Below are 20,489 nucleotides of genomic sequence, written 5' to 3' on the forward strand. Positions count from 1 at the left end.
TGACCTGTTTATTGTTTGGAATTGAATTTATTGAAAATTAAAAACCTACACCATAAGAAATAACAATTGTATGTCAAGTGGTGAATGACAAGGGGTGGACAGTTGTTCTAGGTTGTCAATTGACTGTATCTGGAATGAACTACAATCCAGACAGAAACAGAGGTCACACCTGGAGTCCAGATCTTGAGGCTGGAAGATATAGGGTTTTGATCAAGATCATGAGGTAGAACGACACACACATTTGATCAGGATCTTGGGAGGGATGTCATAAACTTTTAAGCCAGATCTTGAGGCACAACTTCTGTGTCTTGAATCTGGCCTCCTGACCTGGGCTGACAGTAGGTAAACCACTTCTAAATGGTCTGTACTCCAGTGCCCACACTGATCCCAGCCAGATTCAGCTATACTGTTTTTGATACAAGGCAGTTTGGGATTACACAGATGGCTTCTTAACCTACATCAGCTCAAATAAATAAGAGCAGAACTACTCCTCAAACAATATTCCTAAACTTCACTAATTTGCATAGAGAGGCTAAGAAACTTATCAGCATGCTATCGTCCACTACCAACAGCAACCACTTGATGGCAATCTTAACCTATTCCCTTGGAAGTCTTCTATACAAGGAGACCCCTGGGATGGCTAGCAGAACATTTGTGACACAGTATAGAAGGAGCTGGAAAGGCTATTTCCACTTAATCTAGGTGTGTAGCTCATGGTGAGGAGAAGAGAAAGCAAGCAAACAGGTGATGCTAGCCTCCCCCTAGAGTCCAACCTCTGCAGGGACTTGTGGGAGTAGATGCATGTCCCTCTAAAGTTCAGGAAACCTAAGACAACACAGTGCTTTCACATCACATTTCTCAGAACAGCTTCAAGGGATCAAGTCATTATGGTAACAAGCAACAATAAATTGACAGCACACTTCTGCTAGTATCGAACACTTCCAGAAATCAAAAGAGTTGCCTGTTAAAATTACCCCAAGAATTTAGAAAAACAAAACCTATGAGCTCTTTGGGACAAGGCTGTCTATCTACTATGCGTGTTTTGTAAATGGACTGTAAGACTGGGAAGATGGTCCTATGACTAGGAATGCCTGCCAACCATTCCCAATGACCTCTTTAACCCCATAGACCCAGCTCCCTACGAGCTGTCTTCTTACTTTCACATGTTCACCACAGCATGCAACTCTCCATCCTACTCAAATACACAAGTAAAATGCATAAAACTCTTCTAATAAAAGGAATATAATGTAAATACCTTCTGTTTTCACTGGCAAAAGTATGAGACAAAGAGCCCTGAGAAACACTACTAGGAGATACTATCAAATCATAAACAAAGCCCCTCTTAGGGGGATAATGGCATATCCCCTCCCTAACAAGACTCAATCTTAAGTCATGCAAGACCTTTCTTGCTGTTCACAGGGGCACAGAATTAGGAATTTGACCATATTTTCCAGGGGATTCAGAAAATGCCAGCTGAGAGCCTTCCAACTCACCCTTTACAACTGTAGAATACTCTCCAAGAGCAAACTGGGACAGCCCTTTATCAAATAACACTGGGCACAAAAGGTATAGACCATGAGTATATAGTAAACCCACTGTGTACAAGGCAAAGTCACCTGTGTGCAAGGTAAATCCCCCTTATGGACAGAATTCCATGAGATCATGCCCGCTAGTGTGGTGCATCAAATTATTTTCTTTCAAGTAAAGCTAGATCCAAAGACGTGTACAGTATTAAAGAAGGTAGCAAGATGCAATCTCATGGGAGGGAGTCTTTAGGAACAGTGGTGGCACAGTATTAAAAACTGAATCAGGTTCTTGCATCTATTTGACAAGCAGTCCACATCCCTTCCAGACCCCCAAGTTGGCAAACTCCTAAGACCTACTGCTTGAGCTTGCCAAGTAGCTGGGATTACAGTATAAGCATGTGCCACCATGACAAAATAAAACAGCTTTTCACAAGATTCATTAATAAGTATGAGTCCTTTTGAAAATTCTCTTTTGAAAACAAAAATAATAAATGAATGGGTCTTAATTAAGGAGAGAATTTCAGATTTGTCCCAAGAGCCAAAGACAGAAAGCATGGAATGATATACTCCTACAAATGGGGGAGATATGGGAGAAGAGGAGAGAAGGAGCCTTGAAGGGACCATGCAGGGTCCACTCTGCAGATTTATCCTCAGGGCTGATCGGACACAGACGACCATTCTCTTAAACAGAAGGCATAAACTATTAAACTGCTCATGTTCCTATCATCCTCCAGCTTCTTCAGATGAGACAGCTATATATTTTCATGAACTCTGGAAAAAGGTATGAAGCTAAATCTGAGGCTACAAAAGCATCCAAAGTCTACAAAGTATGCCAAAAACATACGTGAGATTTGGCAGCAGAAGAGATTAAGAAGTGAATTGTAAATTAAGGGGTTTATTTATCCAGCAATCACTCTGCAAGCTTTAAAAATACTGTATATATATATATATATATATATATATATATATATATATATATTTACACACACACACACATACACACACACACACACACATATATATGACTTCTAACATTTAATGTAGCTTAATAAATAACAAGTTATTTTCAACTGGGGGGAGGAGGAGGGGAAGAGGTTTCCACAAAGACAGTGACACTACAGAAGTTGATTGTGCTAAACAGTATTTATAGCACCATCAATATACACATTACAGTTTAAAGCATGAAATGGATTGGATTTAAAAGCATGTGTGGCCCTTCTATAGTGACATTATCATTTTACAAGAATGAACACTAATAAGCAGATTCTATTTCAGAACTGCCTGCTCCTGTGTATGAAAAAAGAACTGTCTGGTGATCCTAAAGGGCTTTTGCCCTTTATACATGGGTTAAACAGAGAAAATGGACAATAAGTCCTACTAAAATAGCTACTAAACTGAATCACTTTATAGATATAGAAGACTTCCTCATCCCAAAGGCCCAACACAGAATTCTCATGATCTTAAGACTACTGAATCTTCCTTTCAAGGCCACCTCAGTCACTAACCCCTCTTCCCACCACATAAATCATTCTGAATACACTGTATGCCACTGAGGGGTGCTGCTCAACCATCCTGCCTTCTACATTAGCTTTCTTTACCTATGAATGTGTTTTTCTCCACTTACCTAGAAAGATTTCAATGAAATAACTTTGAAAAGTATAAACATCATGCAACCTTATCAGGAAAAGGTGACATAAACACAGAAGAAAACACAACATAGACAATGAACTACTGTAACTGCCCCTGTGTCCTACCAGACTATAATAGGAAAATAGTTTCTATTTCTTTTTTAGAAGCTACAATTCTCTGGTGAGTACATTACTGTACTTAGCCTGTGCCAGTGTTAAAGGCAGGAAACCACTTTCTTCCCAACATAGAGAGAGGTCAATCAACTGGAACTGAGTTGCCAGTGGGGAGTCTGGATTCAAGGCCACCAAATCAGTCACTGTTCTAGCTCCAGCATCTTGCTTTGTATCCATCTGCTAAGCATGTGTTCAGGCACAACATGCTGAATAAAACAGACTAAATAAATAAAGCCACAGAAAAATGATCAACTCCTCACTGCCACCATACCCTTCTACATCCTCAAGGCCAGGAGCTAGACCATGGGTCTAAATGGAAACAAACTAGCAGACAAGTACAGGGTATCGCCTTGCACCCTTGGCTGGCCCAAAACTCACTATGTGAAAAGAATGAAGGGCCTAAACTCCCTTCCTCTCCCAGGTGAGGCACATGCCATGCTATCATGAAAATGATGATGATATCATCAGCCAGAAGCACACCCCTCACCCCCACCATGCAAAAGTCAAGCACAAGGTGGGCTTAGTATACTGGACAAAGGGTCTGAGGCAGGATTTGACCCAAAACAGAAACACATTAACGTCCATAGGCAGTTCCACTTGGAAGTGTCCCATGAAATACTTCTGAGCAGCCTGGACAACAGGGACAGTTGGTGCCTCGTTTTCAGTTAAATTGGATTTCTAGGTTCTAGTACTGTCTTCAGTTTGACCCATTCTTTCTAATTAAGCTCCTCATCAAGGCTCAAGGTTCCAGATTTTAAAATTTTGACACAGACCTACATACCTCTAAAAAGACCTTTCCCTCCTCTACTACCAATCAGTCTCCATCAGCCATGGTCCAAACACATTGGTCAGTCATGGAAAGCTGTTGTGGCAACTACTCTCCAGTAGAGCTCAATTTCAAGTCCCAGCCTCTGTCACTAAGAGCATCCATCACTTTCACACAACTCTTGATTAAAAGGCCTCACTCATCTCTCAAGGATGCTGCAAGGTCTTCAATGCAGCCCTTCCTAGTTGCTGAAAAATGGGCCCTTGACATCAACTGTCTCCCTGCTAGCCTACTCACTCCAGACACACAGGCTCCTAGGTTGATTTCTGACCTCATTATTCTATAGGAATATCTTTTATGTTTTTGCTTCACTCATTTTTTACCAGCTAGTGCTCTATGAGGGTGGGAGAAATTCCAAGATACTTCAACTTGGGCATCATGGTTAGACACTCAATTTCATCAGAAGAGTAGAAGTAAAAGTAGTGACAATGGGAGTGGTGGTACATGCCTGTGACCCCAGTACTCAAGACAGTGAGGCAGAAGATTGTCTATATGAAGCATGTGCCAGACTGACCTACCTCCAGGTGACTGATTACATGTGGGACTGTGACAAAACAGAGGAGGGTAAAGAAAAAACAACAACAACAACAAAAAAAAAAAAAAAAAAGTTTATTGCTTCTATCAATTGAATTACAGATACCAAAGCCCAGAAACACGGTCACCTTAGTAAATACTGACATACTTCTCCTAATTAATAATTATACCTACATCATTCAAAGCCTGGTGACAAACTAGAAAGGATACCAAGAGAGGGCAGTAGCAGGCAATTCAGGGTGAGTATAATGACACATGGGATATAAAAATGAAAGAGACTAGGAGAGCACATGGGTACAAGAGGAGGTGGGGGGAATCACTGTAATATTTTGAAAATGCAATCCGATTATTTAATAACTTGTGTGCTAAATGCTTTTTTATTATGAAAAAAGAGGAACCACATGCTATTTTTCTAAGTGGTAAATTAATTAAATAGGAGTCCACTCCAGAAAGGCTGAGTCTGAATCCTGGCATTACCAGGCTTGAGTTGAATAAGCAAGCTGCTACTCCATTCTTAGGGTACAGTTTTCCTCATCCATTTTATTCTGATTTATTCTGATGGTTTGAGTGCACAAACCACAGCTAGAGCCTTCCAACACTAACTGTGAAATATGAAGAACAGCTTAACTATTACATTCCTGCCTGCTGTACGTCGAAAGAAAGAGATCCAACTTCCATTAAATCTACTCAAAATTGTTTTGCTGGCCAAAAGGGCTTGCTGATCTGAGATGACATTTATAGGAAGCAAATGAAATTCAAACACAGCTAATAGCTCCCCTCTCTTACTGTGTAATTATGTGTACTCGTTATTTGTGTAGCATGTTATTATTTAAATATCCCTAATTTTAGCCCCAGCAGGCCCAAGGGCCTTGAAAGATTGGCCAAGTTTCCCATACTCCACAATCTTTACTAAAAACCTGTCATTTGATTACATCCAGAGAAAGTAGCATAATCTACAAGCAGGAGGAACAGAAGGCTTGCCACCAGCAGATCTTTATACTGCCCCACCCAGCTACATACAAGTAACTACAAGGATGATGCAAAGTCCTATCTATGGTCAATCCACAACACTTTTCAAAGTGCTCATGTGCTTCCTTTAACAAGGCAAAAGCTTTCAGCCCCTGTCACTTCTGGAGCGCCAAAGTAAGATGGATGGTGCACATAATTTTATGACATAAAAATGAGGTCTCTAATATCTTGTGCCCATTAGGTTATTACAAGACCTGTGGAAGTGGAAGGCTGAGATCAGCCACTCAAACACACAGGCTCCCATGTTAGCTGTATTAATAGCAGACATCCACCCAACTCCTTCACACAAATGGTTAGGGCAAAGGGCTGTTCTCTAATCATGCCAGCATGCCAACAATTTAGCAAAAGTCATGTCAATTTGTCTTTAGAGAAAATTATGTCAACCACATACCACTTTTAATGTGAAACTAGCACTATTTTTTGTTTTTTGTTTTTTTTTTTTAACTGAATTTCTCTAAGAAACTCCTATAGAAGAAGCAATATAGGCTGGTAACATCTGGCTTTTAAATAACAGGACAAAGGGCAGGAGCAATAGCACTGCAGTAATGAGCACTGGCTCTTCTTTTATCTATGTTCAAGTCCCAGCATCCACCCGGGAAATCATAAATGTCTGTGACTCCAATTCTAGGGGATCTGACACCCTCTCAGACATACATGCAGGTAGAACACTGATATACACAAATTTTAAAAACTTTTAAAGAGGACAAAAGCATTAATAATAATTATAATAATAATAGTAATTATAATAAGTGAAAATAAAGCATACTGTGTTCAACATAATGTCAAAAATTTAGTATTCTTTCATGTGCTCTAGTTTATAAATTATCATCTGAAATCCAAGTTCTATAATTTGAACTATAATTCAAATTCCACAAATTCCAATCATGCTACTGCAAAATAAATACCTACATAATTACCTTTGTGACTCAACAAAACCTCTACCATGTGTACATTCAAAAGATAATTCTCCTGCAGCATATCTGCCTACATACTGTGATGCTTCCTACCAAGATGATAAAGGACTATACCTCTCAAAGTATAAGCCAACTTCAGTGAAATGTTGTCCTTTCTAAGAGCTGCTGTAGTCATATTGTCTCTTAACAGCAATAGAAACCCTAAAACACCCAAAGACATACCCGAAGACATGCACATCTTTTCAAACCAAACAATGTCCTGGAACTGGGAGGAGGAAGTGGACATGATCTTCCCCCTAAGCAAGAAGTTAACTGCAACTGATAGGGTAGCAAAGAAACATCCTCCTCCCTTTCCTCCACAGCTACCTGAGCCTCAAGGGGAAAGGTTTGATATAAACACCTTATTTTAGAAATGTGTGTCCATCCACACATATTAGCTTGAATGTCTTATCATATGCCTTTTTCTTATGAGACTTTTGTTTTAATGTGTGTGTGTGTGTGTGTGTGTGTGTATAAGGGGGAGGGCGGGGGGATACTGTTGTTTGAAAACAGAGGATGGAGAGTAAAAGCAAAGTTGACTAGGTAGAGAGGTGAAGAGTATCTGGGAATTGAAAAAGAAAAAAAGAAAAAAAAACATTTTCTATTTTTAAAAAAGCAGCACCCTAGTAAAGGCTGTGTTCTTAATCTTCTTTATGGCTACCATAAACATTTCCATAATAATAAAAACTGGAAGTGTAGAACCATTTTATCTGGTGGCCGAGAATTAAGCCAACTTTTTAGAAACTGTGTATATAACAGTGCAAGTGCCTGCTAAAACCAGAAGAGGGTGTTGGATCCCACGGAGCTGAAATAACAGGCAACTGTGAGATACACTAACATGGGAGCTGGGAACCAAGCTCCAGTACTGACAGAGAAAGCTCTCCACTTTCCACTGCCATTTAAATCAATATATTCCTTGCTTCACTACCACACCCCTATTAACCTATGGCATGGCTCATATGACCTATAGAACATGGGATGGGCTATGAGCAACCCATAAGCGTACTGGTTTAGATAAGCAAGCCACCCATAGGTTTTCTAAATAACGGGTCCTCATCTGGAGGTGCTATGCTATTTTGATATATTGTCAAGTAGGTGGGGCTCTTCTGGAGATTTTATAGCCTAGTCACAATTCCTAAATATTCTCTGCTTTTCAATTACTGATGCAATGTGACCAGCTGTAACACTCATTCCGCCATGCCTTCACTTCATACTGGGCTGCATTCCCTGAACTGTGAGCCAAAATAAACCCTTCTTTCACATACACACCAAGGACAAGTCATTCAATTCTCAACACCAACAGCAGCTCCAAGGTTTTGATTAATGGAGGTTTCAGAAAAGTGAGTTGGGGAGGGAGGGACGGTGAATACCCTATAGCACAGCAGTCTTGGTAAGTGCAGAAAAATACACCCACAAAAAAGGAGTTATTCCCATTTTGGTAATTCTGTTTTCTGGCTCTTCCCAACAAAACTATAGAAGTCTACACAGTAGTAGCTACCTTCATGATTGTGCTAAGGCAGGCTTCTCTCTATGTAGATTCAGGTGGCCTCAGAACTTACAATACCTCATGTGTCTCTGCCTCTTAATGTATGTGCCAATGATAGATAATAACAAGGAACTCAAAAACCCCTGATGAAACCTGGTCTTCGAGGTGACAAGTTTTGAAAACAGAATGAATAACATCACCGTGAACCAGAAACTGGCAAAAAAAAAAAAAAAAAAAAAACCAGCAGCAATTTCACAACCAAAAGCCTTTGTAACAATACAAATAAGCCAGTTAGTCCTGTAGAAGGATCCACAGATAAGAATCCTAGCTGCCTGAACCAGAGTTTGATCCCCAGAACTCACAGGATGTAGTGATCATATACAATTCCAACAATCCTATAAGCAAGAGGGAAGAAAGTATCAGAGAAATGGCCAGAGTATCTAGCCTAAAGTATGTGGACCAGCAGCAATATAAACATGAGAAACCATGCCTTAAGAAGGCAAAGGGTGAAACCTGATTATTTCCATGTACCTGCACACCAGATGACAGAGATACAACTGGATGAAACAGATTTGGAGGAAGAGGGTCTGAGGCAGGGACATGGACAGACCTGCCACAGTGGCACCTATCTGTAATCACAGAAGGCTGGGAGAGGAGGATCACATCACCAGCCTAGACTTAATATAAGGGCAAAACTAGGTGCCCTGGGGTAAGAAAAAAAAATAAAAGAATAAAAGGGGGGGGGGAGCAACTTTCACCATGCACACGGTACAAAGTTAAGAGGCTTTAATCATAATAGAAATACCTTTTGTAATTGGCTTCACAATGTCTCACTCGATCTTTTCACACTATCACAAAGTTAAAGATAAATGTATCGGGATGGACAGTTAGCAACACTTGGTGCTACTACTAAACTATCTTTACTTTTCTTCATTTATCTGAGTAGTACTATTACTAAGTACTGGATGACTGTCTAACTTCTCATAACACGTAATATTTACCAGTTAGAAACATTTATATTTAATTGCTGACAATAAACAAAGTATTCTTGTACTAAAAGCACTGACTGCTATTCCTGGATAACATTCCTGTTCACAAACAAAACAACCTTAATCAGTAGTTACTATTCTTCTACTCTTGCTGTAGGATTCAATTCAATTATTTCTCACCTTTCTGCCCAAATACTCATGAATTTAACCACGCAAAATACTATATAATAAACAATCACAACAAATACTCTCTACAGAGTGCTTAGACAATTTCTAAAATTTACATAATTCTCCAAATGACTCTCAGTGTTGGCTCAAATGAGCACTGCTGAGATCAGAGGGGTACTAAATAGAAGGACAGGGTCAAGACTGAAAGGGAGGGCTCAAGGGCTAAGGGTGCCTATTGTTCTGGAGCACCAGGGTCCAATTCCCAAAATCTACATGGCAGCCTGCTCTAGCTCCAGTTCCAGAGAACTGATGCCCTGTCTGGCCTCCTCAGACCCTAGGCTTGAACATGGTGTACACATGATACAAAAACACAAACCACTCATGCAAAAAAAAAAAAAAAAAAAAATTTAATTTGCATATAAATTTTAATATAAAAGAGACTTTTATATTAAGAAAACCCATCATGTGGAGTTTGTCTTCAAGTTACCCCAACAAAAGATAGACCATCACCTTAAGACAGTAAAACAAGTTGGGTACATGGTGAAGTTCACAGAGGTGGTCTTAGAAAACCCTTCCATGACCCTATAAAAATGAGTCAACAAACAGATCCACTCTGTAACTATTAGTTCCAAGGAGAAACCATGGAGTACTCAGTTTACAATTAAATTTACAGTTAACAAAAGAGAACTGGGGGAACACAGTAGCAAACAAACTCATCTCAGACAAGAGAGAAGGTAAAAATCAAAATCCAAAATGATTCTCTGATTTCCATAATCATCATATACACACATAAGAAACTGGAGGCTGTAGGGAGGCAGAGGAGAAATATTCAAAGCCGTATGTGAGCTATATGACTTGGCAACTAATACAGTATACGTGCTGATTCCCATTTCCAAAGCCAAACCTGTAAGACAATAAACAACAAGGTGTCTTCCTTCTGGTTGTTAGCCAAGCACAAAGTAGAACATAAACACAGTTCATTCCATAATCTATACACAATTAAAGTACATACAATAGACTATGAAATATAGCAGCAAACCTAGAACCAGAAAACAATGAAATGTTTTCTGATTATTTTAGCATTCATCTTTTAAAATGCTACTCAATGACAGAAACAGAGAAAGAAATGTGACAACCAGATTCCTCCACTTTCCCAGATCACATAAGAGACTGAGCATTCTAATCTCTGCACCTGCATGCCTTGTAGCCACAACTGGTCAACAATCAGCAGGGTGCTCAACAGCTGGTAGCACGCAGCACAAAGGGCAGTAGGTTTTTAGGATATTTCCTTATATAGGGTACAAGCCTCCAGATTCCAACAAGATCATACACATACATACATACATACACACACAATAACTGCAATATAGGTGTCCCATTCAGATCATAACCTCTAACAGACTGACACACATTCCCAATTATATTTTCTAACATATAAAGAACATAAAATTATATCTACAAATACATTCATATTGCCAAAACTGCTTAGCTTATAAGGCAAGGTCAAGCTTGCTTGTGCCCAAGTCAGACCAAGGCACTACAGAGACTACATCCAGTTCCGTTTTAACTCACCATTTACAGTTTTCAGGCTCCCGGCAATGCCTTCCCCGTGCTGCCTTTTCTGTGCATTCTTGAATTCCTTTAGAGACAAGTAAAGGACTTTCCTTACGACTCTCTCTTCTGACCACGGGATCCCATCGCTGTCATCCTGAGAAAAAAGAATTATTGAAAATCAGGCACACAAACATTTTGACTTGTATTTCACTATAAAATTCCAACTGGGTATGGTGGATACATCTTTAAATCTAACACTTGGTAAAAACAGGTGGGTAAATTTGAGGATACCCTGATCTATAATGGGAAGATCCTGGATAGCCAAAGCTACGCACTAAGACAACTATTTGCTTTTCTTTATGTGTGAGAAAAAGGGGAGTTGCATGTCATGTTCCTAACATGCATTATATGATCCAGTACCAGAGTGTGAAGTGGCAATACATTCCTTCTGCATAAATTTCAAGCCTCCACAGAAGGAATGCAAATATCCTAACTTCCTTAGGTTTCCCCAATATCCCCATCAAGGATTTCCTACATCAGTGGTTCTCAACCTTCCCTAGGCTGTGCCCCTTTTAATATAGTTCCACCCCCCCCAACCATAACAGTATTTTCATTGCTACTTCAAAACTGAAATTGTGCTACTATTATGAATCATAGTATAAATATAACATAAATATTTGTGTATTTTCCATGGTCTTAGGCAACTCCTGTTCCACCACTCTAAGGTTGAGAACCACTATTCTAAGAGTAAAGGAAACAAGGTACCATTTCCACCTTGCCCTGACTAGAGAACTCCTTCACTTCTTCTGGTAGGCCTACCAAGGTGGTATTTCTGTTGCACCTTTAGAGGACCAAGAGAAGCCAAGAAACTGTGCCAACCTAACCTAAAATTTACAGGTAACTGCTAAACCTCTAATGAGAGGCACCTGGGACCTTCAAAATCATTAGAACCAGAAACATGAGGCTTTTTAGTAGTATCTCATTTGTGGAATTCAAATAATCAAGAGGCAGATGATGTAAATACATAACATACAAAGAGCCAAACGTGACTGAATTAACTTTCCCTTGAGTTTGCATGTGAGCTTCCCAAATCAGATTACCTGCAACCAAATGATAGTGCTAACTACAGCTTTTGGGGCTAAAATCCACCTTTTAAGCAGCCAGGGACTATTCATTAAAGTATGCCACTCCCATTCTTTTCATCTGTGTCTCCACACAATAATGTACGATTATAAATTAATATTTTCTCCATCAACAGTTCCCAAAGTAGCTCTGCCTATGAAACTCCAATGAAGATTAACTGTATTCTGTGAAGGCTGGAGTCTTTACCTAGACTCAGGCTCTAGATAAAAGAGTCAACTGTGTCCCCTTCTAACTGAAGTCTACTTAAAAGATAAACCATGGAAGATGGAAATACCTACAAAGAAAGCCACATTCAAGATTGAGTTACTGACACCAGCAGCTTTATTACACCTATAAATACCTTAAATACCTTAATGCAGGAGAAGCAGGCTATGAATGACAGAGATTGTAGTTTCAAATGCTAGACATAAAAATCCCACATATGCACAAATGTTATTTTATAATCTCCACGGCTGGTCAAGACCTGTCACCTTAATAAACTGACTGTGCTAGTTAGGTGATAATATGGACTATTCAGAGTTCTAATGGGCCTCACCACTGTTCCCTAGCAATTCAAGGTACACAGAGCAAGTTAAGCAAGCCTGGGTACTCACAAATCTGAATATGGGTAATGTGAAGTCCTAGTCATCCAATCATTCTGCTATAGCTACCACCTCATTCTGAGATGTTATAGAATGATCTACAGAATAATAGGATCAGGATATAAACCTGAGGGGGGAAAACACTAAGCAGAGGGCTTCATCCTTATTTTCTCTCCTCCCACAATCCATCCCATTTCTCCCATACTTGCCTTCCTACTGTTTAACCTTAGACAACATCTAGTGTGAAGTGCCTGAAATTACAGCCATATTGACTGCAATCACTGCTGCCTTTATAAGATATTCTCCCACAGTAACTAAATACAAAAAGCTTAACTACATCTCTCTTCGCAACCCATTTACACACTGCTTCTAATACTCTACCCCACCAACCTAAACACCTAGATGCAAGCAAGACAAAAATGTTAATCTGAAAGTAGGCATGGACATGATTTAATGCCTATCATAGTACTGCCTGAAAAATATTACATTTTGTTCCTCATGTACAACTCTTAATATATCTGTATGGGTCCCTGCTTTTCTATATCTTCCAAGAGGCTCATGCCCTAATCACTTTATCACATGAACCCGAAAACCATTCCCAAGTCAGTGTTTAAATCTAGCATATCCATCTCGGGTGTTCAGAAAGTGTCTCATCCACGGTAGGTAACATGCCCCTCCCTCCCTGCAAATACAAAGTTCAATAGTGAAAAGAAATTCCACATAACCAAGCAATATGGCTACTATGAGCGGGTTTTCTTCTCTTTGGCTACTTACTTGACAACCTTTGAAACAATCCTAAAATATTCTTTTTTAAAGGGGTGGGGCGGACAATTGGTCAGGAAGCAAATTTGCCATACTACTTTCTATAAAAAGCAGAATACAAAAAAAAATCCCCAGCTGTTCCAAGTTCGAAAATAAGAATCTCGGGAAGCTGGTGAACACATTGGACCAGAGAAGACAGCTCAGCAGCTAGATGTCATTTGGCAGAACCTACCAAGATGGAAGAAGAGAACCAGATCCACAACCTAACCTCCACATATGTGCCAAGATTGATGGATTGGAAGTGGGCTGGGAAAGAGTTAATGAGCACATGATATCCTGTGCCTTTGAACAGACAGAGCATACAATGGGGGGGGGGGGGGGGGGGCGCGCGCCAGCCCTAGATGAAAATCTCTTATAATTCAAACCTCAGCCTACAGACCATGTGGACCTAACCAGTAAGTGTTAACAAATGCAGACCCCGAATGTGATATATGTGGGTTTCAACATCTGCACCCTACACAAAATCTCACCAGCTTTCTGTTTATGTATAACACTGTTAGACATAAATGGTGTCCCAAGCCCATGTCAACTTTACAGTCTCTTACAGTCTTTCTGTAAAAATACATGTTAAGAAACAATGAGGATCAAAGCCAAGATGAAAGCTGCCCATATTACTATACCTAAGAGATCACAGAGCACAAATGGAGGAGTGTTAGAGGCAGGGAACAAAAATATCACAAATCTTATTAATCACTTTGTCTCTCTCACACCTTCTTTTGGTTACTCAATATGCCATGAACTACCTTTAAAATCATACCCAGAATGGAATATAAACCTCAAAACCTGAATTCTATACCAGGGCAGAACCAATAGAACCATGAAGATAACATCTCTTTCCAAAACACCTACAGCACACACTGTTAAGAAGATATCCAATTACCGCAGTTAATCCTTCATGGAAGGGGGTGGAGGAGTTGAAGTTAATAGTATCACAAGACAATAAATAAAGGGACAGATCAAACAAGTATCACACTCATCTCTTATACAATCTCCTACATAATTTCTCTTTGCAGTCTTCCCCATCCCCATTACAACAACAACAAAAACATCTTTCAAGCACTCAAACAAAAAAGCAAAATTTTCTAACTGAAAACATAGTTATACAGCACAAACTATGTTGTACTCCAACCATGGTAAAAATCACTTTACTTTCCAAGGCAGACATATAGGAAGTGTTTGGATGGCTGTTCCAGCTGCTGCTCTCCCAATGACACCCAACTCCACAAAAAGAGGATGGTCATCTTTGCAGAGCACATACAGATAACCTTCATGGAGACTTGGGGAAAGACTTATGAAAACGCCACTGTTTGAACTGGTAAAAAAGATCTACTGAATGCTCACTGACAGCCAGGCAACCCTTAACATCTACTTGCATGTAGTAATTGTGACTTCTTTGCAGCTGCCAGTGAGCCTAATAAGATTTGCACTGAAAGTGGTTGTGTGATAAATCTGAAAAAGCAGGATGGCCATTTCCTCCTCCTTGGGTAAAATGAACAGTAGCCTCTTCGCTGAGGCCTTTCTACTACTATTTCACATACCTGCAGTTAAATCATTCTATACAATCCAATCCACTACGCTGTTCCAACAACAGTTTAAGAAAACATTTAAAAAGTATCAAACAGTAAAAATGGGGGCTGGAAAGAGTCAAAGTACAGGCTGCACTTCCAGAGGACCCAGGACTGGTTCCTTCCAAGAGACAGCATGGTGGTTCACTCCAGTTCAGGTTTGAAGCCCTTTAATGGCCCTTTTGGATTTGCTGGCACTATACACACAAGTGGTGCATACAGCAATCAAACACCCATATACATAGATAATATTAAATAATAAACTTTAAAATTAAAGTGGAACTCAACAGTGCTTCTTGACAGGGACATTTACCTGGAAGTGAATGACAGTGTGGATGAAAAAAGCACTGCCAGAGGAAAGGTTAAAAGGATACAACTTCAACTTTGGGCATGGTCACTTTTGCCACCTTGACAGTGGGAAAAGTTTCCTTTCTCAGAATCCTCTCAGATCAATACAATGCCAATGCATGCTTTAAAACTCTTTTTTTGCCAGGCAGTAGTGGCCCACGCCTTTAATCCCAGCACTTTGGAGGCAGAGGCAGGGGGATTTCTGAGGCCGGAATGGTCTACAGAGTGAGTTCCAGGACAGCCAGGACTACACAGAGAAAAATAAAACCCCCTTTTCTAAAACATCCAAAAACGCTGGTCAAGTAATTCACACCCAGAAACAGAATAAGTAAACAGCCAAGAAACATCTTAAGAGGGGAAGTTTGATTTTAAAACATGACAAAGTTTTCTCAGAACCCCTTCTTGGGACAAAGGAATGAGGCTGAAAACACAATATAAGGAGTTTTACTCCTTTAAATAAAATAAATGTGGGCTTAACTTTGATCACTGCCCTTTTTAAAGTTACAGTTGAAATTGGATTAGGAACTTCTGCTGAAAAACGATTTATTTCATAACACAACTCTGACAGCCTGAACCTCAGGCCACCAGCTGTGCTTTTATAAAAATCTGCTGGGTAGCTGCCAAGTCAGCTCTTTTACGTCTGAACATGTCAGACATCCGTTGTCAAGAAGGTAGTGGCATGGCAGGAAGAAATCTACACATTTTGCCATGACAGGGTACATTCAGAACAAAGTAGTCAGAGCTAATCCACACACACACAAACACACATACACACACACACACATACACACACACACACACACATTTCTATTGCCATATTTAAAGATGCCAAATCTACAGCAGGAGTGTTTCCAGTAATCCAGCAGAAATCCTAACTTCAATTCACACAATTCACAATGCCAAAATTCAAGCACTCACACAAAATTAAATAACGACTCAGCTATATAAAGTTTCATCATAGGGAGTTGTACTAGCCAGCACTGTGTATAACACTGGTTAAGATTTCAATTGACCATGTGAGCTTTTAGATAATGCATTTTATTACATCATAGTGTGTGCCCATCCACATAACCATCCTGCAAGTGATTCCAACCCTGCCTGTTACACCAGAGCCTTCCCATCATTCAGATAAGGTGTAATATATGGCATTCTGAAAACAATGTGCAGAAGCTCCTAAACCTATCACAGAATTATGCCACTGTTAAACCCATATTAACTTAAAAACATTGTGAAGTAGAAAATACACTGAAGACGTACAGTGATCTTGTCAAACTCAGAACAACACTCTGCAAGCTGGCTTTAAAAGAAAATAATAGAACATACTTCTGAAAAGATCTAAAGGCATATTTCACAATATGGCTTCTACTAATATATATTGCTTTCACATACCATAAAGGCAAACCAGTGCAATATCAGAGCCAACTGTACAAGACAATGCAGTTTACAGTGCAGTGTACACACACACACACACACACACACAATTTTTATGTGCTTTTAAACTACTTTCCAAAACCTAGGCTATAAACCAAGACGTTGAAGACTGAAGCCACTCAAAGCCTTATGACTGATTCTCTCTCTTCTGCCTCTACTTCACTAAAAAATCCTGGCTTGTGAGCTATAGCAAGGAGTTAAAAATACACTCCGTCCCCCAGAATCTAGGACACAACTGGAGTCTCATTACAAGCTCAATCAGTATCTGGCTGACTTATTGGCTCAGCAGTAAACCTCCAACAGAAAATAAGCATCAGTACATATGCACATTACAAGGGACTGCTCACCTAGACAAATTATACCAATCACTAGGTTTTTACCAGAAAGGCTGACACTACTGTAATTGTTACAGAAACAGCTAATGTGCCTTGTGTCCTTCCTTAATCACCTATCTTCCATGAAATGGATTATGTCTATAGACAGCTGTGTCTATAATACCGGCCTCATCCATTCTACTCCCAATACCATGTCCTCTCCCCAGTGTCACACTGGAATGCCACTGTGAACTACATAGTATGTTTCCTGCCTATCATTGCTTTTAGCTTTTACAATGAGCCTATGAAACCGCATCACACAAACTTTTATTTATAACACAACTAAGGCACAAAAATTGTAAGCAGTATGGATCACATCTTGCATTGAATAGGTATAGGGAGCACCAGAAATAGCAAAACAGAAGAGTCAAAACATATTAGTCAAATCAAATTTGTAGGAAGCAGCAAAACACATAAAAGGAACTATGCTCCAGTAGTAGGAATGTATACACAGTAAATGCAAACACCTATAGGGCTTAGTAAGGCACACGCCCTAGAGATTTTTTTCTAAGTACTGGTACTACTGTTGATGAGAAGTAATACTGCATACAACTTTAACCCTCATACTCTAATGAAAACTGTCCTAACTGCCTTGGGGGGGGGGGTGTATAGGTGAGGGGGGTGCATGTAGTCCTTAATAAATTAATTTAACACAACTCTCCTCTTTAACTGCCACACTAAAATCTCATTACTGTATATGCTGACACCCTCCACATCTCAATGTCCATGACCTGGGGGAATCTTTAAACATTTTCCTTCCACCAGGTATAGTGGTAAGCCCCTTTAATCCCAGCACTTGAGAGGTAGAGGCAGGTGGATCTCTGAGTTCAAGGCTAACTTGGTCTGCAGAACCAGTTCCAGAACAGACTGAACTATACACAAAAAGCCCAAAATAAACTCTCAACAAACCAAAACAAAACTTAGGAGGTTCCTTATACCACAGGGATGAGTGTTGAGATTCAGAACTGGAATAAATGGGTCTCCTGGCCTACAGGTTCTCCCAGCATCCCTCAGTCACTACCTGTTGGTATGCTGGTAGCATCGCTGGCATACACTGTCCTCTACCCTAAACTTTTCAGCCCCGGGGCTGGGCATCCTCTCCACAAAAAGTTCTTCAAAATATAATCCAGACATTTTGGTTCTTCCCCAACTCCCCAACACAGGGACACTGACCAACTCCTTCTCCAATAAACCTGCCTTCATACGGCTCATTTCACTGGCAGCGAATTCTATTTATGGCTACCTATGGATTATAAATTCATGGGTTCTAACCCCTAGGTTTATGTTCACTTTTATGTTGTGTTGTATACAAATGGGAGGCTGACTGGAAGCTTACTGTGAAGTTTAAGAGTGAGCAAGAAACCCTGGTGACACTAACAGGACTGTCAGTATACACTACAGACATCCAGCTTACATTTATTCCGGAACCAGGAAATATTCTCTGCCATTAAATTTATGAGTCATAGACTTCAATATCAGGCTGTCGACCACCTCTACAAAGGGCCACCAGTCAATCCCCATTCCAAACAGCTTCCATCACACGCTGTCTAAAACAACCCTTTACAGTGAACAAATCCACCCATATCTCACTTTGCCTAACCCAAGGCACCAGCAGATCCAGGAGTGGGGGCTCCCTGGGTAAGTCCTTAGAGCCTGTCTACCTAACACTACTTACTTGATTCCTTTATATTGAGGTGTCAAGATCTCAGGCAGAGATTATTTCAGTATTTTTGCCACCCTCAATCAAAGAAGGTAGATACTAGGCAATGAATATTCATGTTCCACGAATAGTGACCAGAATTTGCCCTGTGATTCAACTGCAAAACAGTGGACTTTCTCACAAAACAAATACAACAGTCCACTCTCAAACCTTGTCCATAGGCACACATAAACAGGAAACAAATAGGTTTTGTTACCAGTCATGTCTACCTCAATTAAATGCCAATGGCTTGTGTTTTTGTAACACAAAGCAAACAATTCCATAAGGCCAAGATGCTTACCTCAAGAGGTCCACTGCAATAAGAATCTATGTAGTGTAGATTACATTAATCCTAACCTTAAGATGAACTTAGTTTACTTCAGTATTCCACACATCTGTCTGTTTCCCATCTACTCTTCCTTCCACTGACCCTGGAGATCACATTTTGAACTTCTTTAGTTGGCCAGGAAACACCAGTGAAACTCCACTAGCACCGAGACTACAGACACAGGCCACTGGCACACATCTGTATAGCTCAGGCCCTCACTCTATTTAGATGTGGCCTGTGCCTTGACTAAAACTCAAAATAGACACTCTAAAGACAGTACTGGCATGTCTGTGCTCACACCTTTAATGAGAGCAGTATTGCATTAAGCTCTGTATTGTGGAAATTCTCTAAATTAAGTCTAATTGGCAGGCACTTGGGATTCAATGATATAGTTGAAGGGATGAAGCTCTCAGAAACTGCCAAACTCACAAAACTAGACAACTACTAAAACAAAATTATAGATTATCAGAATATTTTATTTCCTTGAAAGTAACTGCCTGAAAATAAGAAATCAATTTCTCCTAAATGGTGGGGGAGGGAAGCAGCACACACAAAGGCTCTAGATGACACATAAGTTTTTATTTGCTGAAACATAAAACTAGCACCTTACACCTTTCAGGAACTGAACTATACTGCTCCACAGCTCCAACTGAATGAAACAAATATCCTTCACCCTGTAAGTCTATGGATCAGAGACAAGCAGGTTCTGTTCTCCCAGCATTACAGAGTGATAAAAGGATGCAGGAATAGCAGCATGGGAACAAAGGACTGACTGTTCCCTGATGCTGTCAGAAGAGGAAGTTTGAAAGCGTTGATAATTATTTTATTTCTGTAACCATTCCTTCAGAGTATGTGTGTTTACACAGATCAGAGGACATCTTATAGGTATTGGTTTTCTGCACTGTGAGTGTCCCAGGGATCAAACTCTGGTCACAAATGCATATATCTTCTGAGCCTTATCACCATTCCTTAAAATGATTCGACAGAGCCCTCCTTCATCAAAAATAGCAATTAAATGCAAATGAACTGGTTAGAAAAAAACGGTTTTTTCTTTAAGTTTACATTTACTGCTGGTGGTAAAACTGCTTTAATAAAGAAAAATTTTAAATGCCTGATAGTCTGGTCAAAGAAACTATTTTCAAAATTCAACAGAATTACCCACCAAAAAAACAAAAAAACAAAAAAACAAACAAAAAAAAAAAACTCTACTCCCCTACAGAAAATGCTTTCTAGTAATTACCATAAACAGAAAAGGGAACCAACTTTCAGAGTGACACTACAGAAAAAGAAAAAACACCTGTGAAATTAACATCACAGAAAAACTATAGACA

The 20,489-nt window shown here is 39.8% G+C and overlaps 1 protein-coding gene across 4 annotated transcripts in view; it reads right to left on the reverse strand.

Moving 5' to 3' along the window:
- The window catches only part of Jarid2 (jumonji and AT-rich interaction domain containing 2), a 174,046-nt gene that overhangs the window by 82,078 nt on the left and 71,479 nt on the right, over nt 1-20,489 (reverse strand). For all 4 annotated transcript variants that reach the window (XM_076939113.1, XM_034509846.2, XM_076939115.1 and 1 more), the window contains one exon: nt 10,886-11,021. In XM_076939113.1, coding sequence (XP_076795228.1) covers nt 10,886-11,021 — 136 coding nt within the window. The remainder of the gene's footprint in view (nt 1-10,885; nt 11,022-20,489) is intronic.

The sequence above is a fragment of the Arvicanthis niloticus genome, chromosome 8 (assembly GCF_011762505.2).
Source record: "Arvicanthis niloticus isolate mArvNil1 chromosome 8, mArvNil1.pat.X, whole genome shotgun sequence".
In the NCBI taxonomy this organism is placed as follows: Eukaryota; Metazoa; Chordata; class Mammalia; order Rodentia; family Muridae; genus Arvicanthis; species Arvicanthis niloticus.